The 11,212-nt window shown below is 38.7% G+C and overlaps 1 protein-coding gene across 1 annotated transcript; it reads left to right on the forward strand.

Annotated features, from left to right (window-relative positions):
* Nucleotides 1-3,498: 3,498 nt before the first annotated feature.
* Nucleotides 3,499-6,061, forward strand: trh (thyrotropin-releasing hormone). Its single transcript, XM_065271316.1, has 3 exons — nucleotides 3,499-3,636; nucleotides 3,818-4,008; nucleotides 4,875-6,061. The coding sequence occupies exons 2-3, from the start codon at nucleotides 3,831-3,833 to the stop codon at nucleotides 5,414-5,416; spliced, it is 720 nt and encodes a 239-aa protein (XP_065127388.1). The 5' UTR covers nucleotides 3,499-3,636; nucleotides 3,818-3,830; the 3' UTR covers nucleotides 5,417-6,061.
* The last annotated feature ends 5,151 nt before the right edge of the window (nucleotides 6,062-11,212 follow it).

Consider the following 11,212-nt stretch of genomic DNA (forward strand, 5'->3'; position numbering starts at 1 on the left):
GCCTAATCAGTTTAAGTTGGTTCAACTTTTGGTGTAAGTTGTCATTGCTCAGTAAATTGAGTTAGGTGAACTACATCATCCAAAAGTTGAGTAAACTCAAAAAAGCTGTGCAGCAAGTTGCCTTGAAAATGTAAGTTAAGTCAACTTTTTATTTTTTACAGTGTAGTGGGGTTAAAATCATGTTTTTGCTCCAAACTTACTTTATAACAGAAGTTTTATATAACCATATGTGAGTTGATGTGTCTTCGGATTGCAAAATGAAACAGAAAATACACTTTTTTTTGTATTCTGCACAGTGCTATAGGCTATGTTGATAAGCATTGCATTATAATAAATATACTATTACTGGAAGAACACAGACAGGGGCGGATTTAGTGATTTGGGGCTCCAAGGCGAATTCATTTAATGGGGCCCCAACTTATGCCTAACCTTACTGCAGTACCCCATGGTATAAAAAAATGGTATAACATTCACAATATTTTAAAATAAAAACACATAGTATTCAAATTATCATAATACGACGAGATGAAACAGAATATGTTTTTTTTTAAATAATGCATTCATGGGTGTTAAAAACTCTTCCTGGAGATAAACAAGGGGTAAATACTTGACTTTTTATAGTGGATGGTAAAGTGTCTTGTTTTGCTCCTGCATTACATTATGTAAACAGTTTTTATATTAATTAACTACACAGATGTCATCTATCAGTTAATGTACACTTTAACTTGTACTTGACGTTTGCTCTGCTCTGTCTAGTGGCTACGGAATCTGAATGAATTTAATGAGCTTAAAACTAAGCGATCGCGAATTCGTGAACAGATTGGTAAATAAATTACAATCTTTAGTTGGGCTGGGCAGAAATTTCAGAGGACTAAAGCCGACCTAAAGAGCTACTGTACTGTGTGAGATTACCAGAGATACTCACAAGTCTCTGAGCTCGAGTCCAAGTCAAGTCTCAAGTCTTTGAGCTTGAGTCCAATTCAAGTCTCAAGTTTCGTTGTAACAAATAAAACTTTAATAACAAATAAAGAAATTACAAACATTTATAAAAAAAGAACAAAGTTACACATTAAGTAAGGTCTAAGATTAGCATTAGGTACAGAAATTGAATTAAATTAATAATAACACTGTCTTTATTGTCTTGGGTTGTTTGATTAACATTAATGACACAGACTTAAGTAGGTTAATTGAGGTAACTCTCTTTAAGAACAAATAAGCAGACATATAGTCAGGTTTCTGACTATAATTCACTTAAGACATAAACAAATGTTTTTATTAGAAAATAATAAAGTGAGTTCATTTTGTGTGTATGTGCCCTGTCAAGAACAGAAAGATTTTATGTTGGCCTACTTTTTGAAACGCTTCTCTCCATGTGCACTACTGAGGGCACTTAAACGCATGCTCACACACAGGCGGAGGGCGAATTCCAAACAGCGCTTCAGGAAGAAGATGCAGCATAAACAGTCGCTTTACATAAAAACGTTACGTTGTTTTTCATTGCTCTATGCAGCAAATGTATGTTAATGGACTGTAGTATGAGACACAGTAGGTTGTGGTCGAACTCTGGACCTGGACACATTTAACCACATGTGCGTACAGAAGTCTGCTCACTTTAGCGCCTTTTTGCGGTTAAATTGTTTTAAATCACTTGAATGTTAACATTTGCAAGCCTTAGAAACACGTTAATGATAAACTTTCCCTATTTAAATTGCATATTAATCTGCGAATCGCATGCGAGCCGAACCGCGGGTCCGATACAGCACTAACCCAGAAATTGTCTTTACTCAAACAATCAAGGAAAAATCATTAATATTTTCTGTTTTGAAGCCAAAGCTTAAATTGATTTGTTGATTTAACTGTTAACCTTACAAAATCTATTAAACTAAAACATTCAAGTAAAATGAACTTAATTATTAGTTCATGTTGTGAGGAATACCCATAATCCTTTGCGCTTGAAAATTTTGATTATTTTCTGCTTTTTCACAAATTAAAAACTGATAAGAACTTTCTCTATTCAAATATTTGTTAATAAAATGTCATATAGGTTCAAGCTCTTATATTATTGATGTTGTTTTGTTGTTAAGTATAATTTTGTGAAGTCACCGTTCAGGTGATCAGTGTATCCGTACATGAACCCTGTTCAAAACATTTTATTGTATTTCTCTCCACTGTACTTACAATGTATGTATCATTGTATCATGTATGTATCACGTTTATTCAATGATTGACTTAAAATCAGTCATTAAATTTTGTTATAATACCATTTATAACATCAAAAGTAATACAAAGTGATAAAACCTAAAGTTATATGCAACAGGTTTCCTCACTCATTTCTAGTAATGTCATCTAAACTGGGTTAAGAGTGCAGGAATATTGGAAGAAATTAAAACATTAAGTACATAAAACTGAAAATTAATTGTTATTTCAACCAGGCAAAATCAACTTTTTTAGGGCAAAGAGTTTCCATAAATGTTTTAAGTTCAATCAACCTGTACGGGCTTACAGTGCCCAAAGCTTCCGATGAGCGGCCGGTGCAGTTGACATGTATGTTCGCTAATGTGTGGCCACGCGCGCAGAGCAGATACGTAGTACGTCACGTGTTAACGTCGTGGGCAGGTTATAGGTAACGGAGGGAGGGGAATAACTGCGAGCTCATCAGACGTTTCCTAAAAATAAACATTGTTCACGAATCCCGCAGCTCGAGTACGAGTCGAGCCTGAAGTCTTTGAGGACGAGTCTCAAGTCAAGTCTGAAGTCACTGTGTGTGCCACTTGTGCCCCTGCACAAAAAGGGCCCTGGTTTGAGCCTCAGCTAGGGCAGGTGGCCTTTCTGAGTGGAGTTTGCATGTTCTTACTGTGTCAGCGTGGGTTTCCTCCCACATGCAAAAAACATGCGAGTTAGGCAAATTGCAGATGCCAAAATGTACTTCCTCCAACCTGAATAAAACTTGTATATGGATTAACTGGTTCTCGCCATAAATATAGCCGTAGAGGCTGGAATGGCGTAAAGAAATAAAGGAAGAAGAAGATTAAGGTCTAACGGTCAATATTTCTTTTGCTGTCATACAGTAAGGGTCAAACAGTTTTTCTTGCCAAATTAGATCAGTGGGTAACACTGACTGATTATTTTTCTAGCTGATAATTTTAGACTAACCCGAAAATCTTGTGAAAATGTCAGACTTTGGCATATCAGCTCATCCCCAAGACCAACTAATACAGAGTAATAAAAACCCAGATCCAGACCAAGACATTGAGCTTAACTGACATTGACAGATTGACAGATTCATGAATGATGATTTGCGTCATTTAATAACGAATTTTAATGAATGAAAACAACCTAAGTATACATTCAGCATGCGTAGCAGTAGCATGCTGCCCCCTTCAGGTTTAAATCTGTACTGCGAGGATGACATCAAAGTGATGAAGTTTTCAGAGATAACGTCAGAGGGTCGCTGTGACGGGGGCGGAGAACGCCTATATAAAAAAGTTCAAGGAACATTCACACTTCACACCACTAACATCGGCCTGCCCCAAATTTCGAGAACAGCTGCATTTTTACCAGAGCTCTTGATATATCTTCCGTAATCATCATCAACAGATTTTGCGAGGCTTTACCATCAGTAAACCATCCAATAAGGTAAGACAATGACAGTTTATTCAAGATGCAATATTTTGTAGTCTACTTGAATATAATGTATTTGAATTTACACGGTAGTTCTAGAGTAATATTTATTAAATAACTACAATTTCCGAAGTAATTAAAATGTCAGTCTTTGAGATGCTATTATCTGAATTTTTTTACTTGCTTTGTTGAGCAGGACAGAGGTTGCCATGAGGGCGATGTGTATGATCATCCTGGCCTCTCTGTCGGTTTCTATGTCACCCATGACTGAGTGTCAAAGTCTGCCGGCTGAGGAAGACCCGTCACTTAGTGAGCTTTTCCAGCGTGCTGAAAGTCTACTCATCAGCTCTATTCTCACACAGATGGAGGACGAGAAGAACGCCAACGGTCTGGCTACATTCACGTTTACTTGCATCACTTAACTACTTAAAATCCACTTTTATAAAATATACATATAAACTATTGAGTGTCTATCGCAGATTACCAGAAGGGAAACGTATATACACCGAATAAGACATAGTTATGTAGGAATTGGGATGACCGGAATTAATTGGGAAATTAATTAAATATTTGATGTTACAGATTTATGATCCTTTAATTTTTGTCACAGTTGTATAATAGCAAATCATTAATTTAGCCTACTATTGGAGAGCTACTAAATGGTTTATGGCTAGTTCCTATATTAAAGATTTGAACAGATTAAGTAGGAAAACCAGAATGTAAAACCATGCAAAAGCATCTAAACGTCACCTCTGTCAAACATAATGGGGCTACTCGCAGCACATGGCATTTACGTTCGTCAAGTAGCCTAAATTCGCTTAAAATCCGCTCAATCCTTGCCTAAAGCCGTTCAAAAATACCTGTTTGTTGATAGAATTTAAAAGAGGTCTGAAAAAAAATTCAGTTTTAAAAGAACACACTTTGAGTGTTTTGCATCTGAGCTCTTTAGTTATCACTCTATACAATTTATTGCAAGTGGCAGGTGGGCAAATGATATGCGATCATTTGTGTAATTTAAAATACTGGAAAACAAATACATAAGTAAAAACTCATTGGCACCTGATCTTACCTGACTGTTAAATGCACGATTAAATAAGAGTAGTAGCCTGCCTCAAACAAAGTTTATAGTCAGATGAAATATTGCTAAATCGGTGTCCTCTGTCATTTTGGGATTACAGAGAATAGAGATTTAAACATCATAATTTATACTAATCGTCACCAGTAATTCATAGATTCTCATTTTCCGCCACCAGAAGAAGAGTTTCTGTCCCAGTCGGAGTTGATGGAGAAGAGGCAACACCCGGGCAAACGGCAACATCCTGGTAAACGCGAGGATGTGGACTACGAAGACGACACATCCCTCCAGAAGCGACAACATCCTGGGAAACGAGAGGAGGAAAGCATGATGATTAAAAGACAGCATCCCGGAAAGCGTCTGTCTCTGGAGCAAATGATGGCGGAGAATCCGAGCGCTCAGAGCTGGCTGTCCAAACGCCAGCACCCGGGAAAACGGTACCTGATGCTGCTTCAGAAAAGACAGCATCCCGGCAGGCGCGAATTATACGAGAGCGGGACCACAGGAGACCTGTTGGATGTGGAAAAACGTCAACATCCTGGAAAGAGACTGTGGAAAGCGAAGACCGGTCCATGCGAGGATTGGGATATTGGGGACTGTGATCCAGCCAGTATCCTGCTCGAGATTCTGGACAACGCAAGTAAAAGTCGCGCGGAGGAGAAGAGACAACATCCCGGGAAACGGTTTGATACAGAGGAAGATGCCACGGAACAGGATTAATTTTAGAGGAGCGTGTAAAATGTGATGAGTCCGATGAATAATAATAATGATTATTTTCAAAATATCATATTAATGGGAAATGCGTCTGTCTCAATGCGTCATATGTTTAACCGGTCGCTTTTAAGTTTTTTAACATTTCATTAAAGCAAAAGACCAAACAAAGTCTTATTTTAAAATGTGCAGATGCGTTACTGTTAATTTCTCCGTGAAATGCTGAGTTGTTTCTGTATTCGTAATGCCCATGTCTCTGAAGTCAGACGTTGTTATATGTTGCACATTAACGTTATACGTACAGATTTTAATCCCTGCACTGCAACTGTGCTGGTATTAAAGCTATGTTGCAAATGAGATGTACTAATTGAGCGAACCAGATCGTATTCTGCTTAAAGTTCATCTTTTGAGGTCTCAGTAACATTTCAAATAAGGCACATTAATGCATGTGGTCAAAAAAGAACTTAAATGAGATTTCTAAATTACTTTATTGTGTGAAATGTACATTTTAAATGAACATTCCTTGCCGAAATATTTTTCTACAGTATTCTTGCATGAAGAATTTGCAACCTGTACATTTTCATTATTTTGTTCTATTGATATAGAGCATATAAATTACAATTATGTTGTACAATAAAATGCTTTCGATGCCGATGTCTGCTTTTGCATCAAAGAGTCAAAGAGGTGAAAAGTAAAACTGTGTAGAAGGACTACTTTACATTATTTCTAAATATCAAGTTTAAATAAGTCGAGGAATGCGTCCATTCCTGCCATGAAAACCTGAAAGCTATTACACAAATAGCTTTTATGCTAGAAATATTTCATTCACAAAAATAGGCTAATTAAAAAAAACGATAGGTTGAATACAGTATCTCCCATGTGTTCTGAACAACCGTTTACTGGCCATTGGGCATTAGTCACAGTGTGATGTACTGCATATGATATCATAAACTCACTGATCATAGCTTCAAGGAAACGGCAGCCCATGGGGTGTCCATTAATTAGCCATAACTCTGTGAAATCCAAGCAGGTCACATAGACATCTCATTTGCCTGCTCCCTTTGGTGTGGGTGGATGTGTTTCAATCCTTTTCCTTCAACTCTTTTGCACAAACTTACCTCATCATTAAATAATACAAAAAAAGGAAATGTTAAACATGTAAACATCCTTAATCTCTATCCCACTATTGTTTAAATCTTTTTAACTTGTTAACATAGTAAAACTCTATTACACTATACTAATAAATAATTTCTCTTCTAAATTCGTTAGGCAACATACAGTACTTACAAACTTAGCTTTGTGTACTCAGATAGTAATTGTTTCTCATGGGGACATAAGGTATTTTCGACATTTACAGGGGTTACCTTCATGAATCCAGAATGTTTGTCTACCACCAGCCGCATGTCAAATAACCTACTGTTTAACACTGACATCGTTCTGTAATATATTTGCCTCATTTTTGAGGTTTTGGATCAATTCAAAAGTCGTTCAGTAAATCCTTTTGTACCATTAAAAAATACTTTAGGATAACTATTGTGCTTTGTGGTAATTGGGATCAGAGAAGCAAGTGTGAGCTGATAAGACCAAAACAAATTAATTCATCTAAATGTGAACTTGCATACGGACAGTGCTCATACCATCCACTGCTAAATAGAGGAATGGGATGACAGATAAGAGTATATTTATAGAGTATATAAAGTCTAGCCGCCCCATGCTTGCTCATAAAAATAGTTACTTTAGTCACGATCACACAACTTGCTAAGCCGGGTGATAGACAGAAATCTAAAAGTCCTGGTGAATGTGCAACATGCTCCATTTAACATCAAAACTCTATCTTATCTTGACATATTTATTTTGCGGTAATACCACACTCCTGCTACAGCAAAATATGAAAACATAAAACAACTCTATAAGAGTTAATTTCAACACTTTGAAAGTGTCTCATGGGGTCCACTCCCAAATGAGACCCTCAATTTTACCTACCTTAAAGAGATATTCCACTTTTTTGAAAATATGCTCATTTTCCAGCTCCCCTAGAGTTAAACATTTGAATCTTACCGTTTTGGAATCCATTTAGCTGATCTCCGGGTCTGGCGCTAGCACTTTTAACATAGCTTAGCAGCACACTCCATTGAATCTGTTAGACCATAGAGTTTTAATATTTTCCTTATTTAAAACTTGACTCTTCTGTAGTTACATCAGGTACTAAAACCAATGGAAAATTAAAAGCTGTGATTTTCTAGGCAGATATGGCTAGGAACTATACTCTCATTCTGGGGTAATAATCAGTGACTTTGCTGCTGTAACATGGCTGCAGCAGGCGCAGTGATATTACGCACTGCTCAAAAATAGTCCCCTTGGTTACTTTCATTAGCAGGGGACTATTTTCGTGCAGTGTGTAATATCATTAAGCCTGTTGCAGCCATGTTACATCAGCAAAGTCCTTGATTATTACACCAATTTTTAATGCCTTCTTGATTGTGTCACAGCAATGTTTGTAAAAACTACTTAAATGCCCTAGAATAACTAAGGCGTAGTTCTGGATTAAGCTAAACCCTGTCTGGGAAACTGCCCCTAAAGGGCTCGTTATAGTTGTGCATAGGTCCTACGGTGTAGTTTTCACCGTTGCAAACGGAAATACCTATGACACAGTTTTTTTACCTGACAGGAGGGGTTCTGGTGGACCAATCACAGCGCTTGTGGTCCACGTAGAACAGACGCGCTGTTAAAATTTTTGTGAGGTGCACGTCAGGCTAAGCAGAAGCAATGGATGAAGCCCGATTAATAGTTGTGCGTAAAGGGCTCGTTATAGTTGTGTGTAGGTCCTACGGCGTAGCCGCGACGGCGTAGGATCTGAATCGGTTTTCATTTATATCTTTGTTTTTACCGTCACAAACGGAAATACAAAGATGAGTCAAGCTGAGGAGTGATTTAACTCAAACTTCAACAAAAGCTGCTGTTTATTTACTTTCATCACTGCTGGTCATCTCAAAACATTTACAAGAAGTTGCTGTTTCTTCTTCGTTTGTGGGTTAACCTGCCAAGCTTCTTCCTCTTTGACGGTCGTGCTGCTACTGTTACACGCATGGATACTGCCTACCAGCGGTCTGCGCGTGTGTTTGCATGTCGACGTGGACAGCGACGCAAAAGTATAAATGAAAACCGACGCGGAACCTACGCCGTCGCGGACCTACACACAACTATAAGAAGCCCTCAACCTACCTAAAATTTTGTGAGGTGCACGTCAGGCTACGCAGAACTACGCACAGGCTACGGATAGCCTACGCCGTAGCTACGGTGTAGGACTTATGCACGACTATAAATCGGGCTTACGGCGTAGAGCTTACACACGACTATAAATCCGGTTTAAGAGTAATACTTATTATACCCATGTCATGTGTGGTACTATAACTGTGATCAACAGCTACATGCTCCATGTTGGTACAGGGGCCCTCCTCTTTTTGACCACCGGACAATGCAGAAAGATGGTGGGAATAGCATCTGGTTTCAGCCTAGTCTTACCATTTGTGGTCCTGATAAACTGATCTGCCTCAAAATGTGCCTGCAGAGTGAACTGGATTTACTTCCTACACACAACCCCCTTTTGCTAATGTGCATATCCCTTCCCTAGGTTTTGTGAACCTTTTCTTTATTTTAAATAAAGCTATCATCAAAATTCCTGATGGTGTAGTCTTTGTGGAAAAGAGAAAATAAACTTGAGTATGACAACATCACAGATTTTTTGTTGTTGTAATGTTTAGTTTACATGTAGGTTGCTCCTCACCTGAGCCATTTTTCCTCCTCTCAGTATCAGTGGAGAAACCATACATAACTACTCCTCTCTCTGAATGGTTAGAGCATCCCCATGCAGCACAGCAAACCATGATGAAGACTATTAAAGGATAACATGAAGAAAAGGACACAGACAAATTGTTTGAAATGCAAATGTTTATTGTTAACATTTATTAAATGTATTTTATAAGTCAACTGTTTTAATGAGAGCATGGCAAAAAGTATTAAATTAAAATATAAAAATTGTATGATTGCACATACAATGTTTTTACTTGTTTTCTTTATAATATTTGGGGGCAGTTTCCCAGACCGGGCTTATCCTAGTCCCAAACTAAAATGCATGTTTGAGCTGCCTTAATTTCAGAACACCCTGTAATGATATCTTAACATATATCACTGCTTTTGTTTTGTCTCAAGATGCACACCAGTATTGTTTTATTTTTTTGTAAGGAATATTTGTAAAAACTACCTTAATGTCCCTAATCCAGGACTAGGATTTATAAACTAAACCCTGTCTTGAAATCTGGCCCATTCTATTATGTTTATTTTAATAAGTTCAGCAAGGGGGGCACACAAATAAAATGTGACATTAAGAATGACATTGGTCATAAGATTACTTAGGCCCTTGCCAAGAACAGAGGACAGATAAACCCAAAAGCAAAAGACGTCGGGGGGTGAACAGAAAATACTTTAATAAATAACAAAACAAAAGCCCTCAGGGGGCAAACAACAGTAAACAGGATATAAACACACAACTAGACTTAACACTGGATAGACCACTAGACTACAATAGCAATAAGGACAAGAAACACAAGGGCTTTAAATAAGGGAGTAAATCAAGAGGGGAACAGGTGATAGGGATCAAACAATCAAACCAATGAGAATGACAAGGGAAGCGGGGTAAAAGAGACAAGACAAGGAAAACACGTGGCCTGATATCAACACACCACGTGTTCCCACATAGAACATGGTACTGTTAGAATCCTGTCAAATAGAACTAGACATTAAAACAAGACAAGATTCTGACAGCCCTCAGGTACCATAGCAAAACACAATGAATGTTAACATGTTTTCCATTGAATAACGTACGAGCATAAGAACCTTCTTAAACCTGTCATGACTGCTGGGTGATCGATGGCTGTGTGATCTGTGTGTGTTGTTTACCTGTGGTGCCGGTTCCTCGTGTGTTCACTAACTCCGCCCCCTTGTTTCGGTAATTGTTCACCGGTGGTGTCTCGTTTACCTTTTCCTTTATATTGCACGTAGTCCTGTCCTTCGTTGCGCGCTCATTGTTTTATCACAGTCCTGCTGCCCTGCCTTGTCTTGTCAGTCGCTTTCTGTCTCTTCCTCTTGTTACCCCAGGTTTGGTTTTCGGCATCCGGGGACTCGTCTTCGCCCGGACCGCTCGCTTGTGGATTACTGGATCTTATTGACTTTGTTTGTCTCTCGGAACAGCTGGTTCGCTTCGTTTCTAGGCGGTACACCAGCTGTCTCTGTTTCCCATCGGTTTGCATCATCACCCGTGAGTGGAGTACACCTTTTTACCTTTGTGGATTACATTGACTCTAATGACTGTTGTTTCTCGGAACCGCTGGTTCGCTTCGTTTTTAGGCGGTGACCAGTTGTTTCCGGCTTCATCTACATCAGGATTTCACAGTGGATTACCCGTCTGAGAACTTGGATTTTCCACCTTCCGTCTCCGCCTGTCATCCACCTTCAGGGCGGCGTGTATCATCCCTCTGTTGCGTGTGGTGACTGCTGGTGTTCTCGACGGAGTGCGTGGGTGGCTCTCTCTCTCTCCCTTCGGATCTGTACTGGACTATCGTGTAGCGCCGACTCACTCTCTCCTACTGTGGGAGTGCTTCATTCCCACAGTAGTGTTCTCATCCAGAGTGAGTCTAAGGGTGTGTGCCGTGTGTGGATCTACCAGTGACTTTGCTCTCCAGATCTCTCATTCTATTTTCTAAATAAATATTGTTAACTTGCACTTGACTCCGAAGTTTTTCCTGACAA

Source organism: Paramisgurnus dabryanus, chromosome 11 (assembly GCF_030506205.2).
Source record: "Paramisgurnus dabryanus chromosome 11, PD_genome_1.1, whole genome shotgun sequence".
NCBI classification, from domain to species: domain Eukaryota; kingdom Metazoa; phylum Chordata; class Actinopteri; order Cypriniformes; family Cobitidae; genus Paramisgurnus; species Paramisgurnus dabryanus.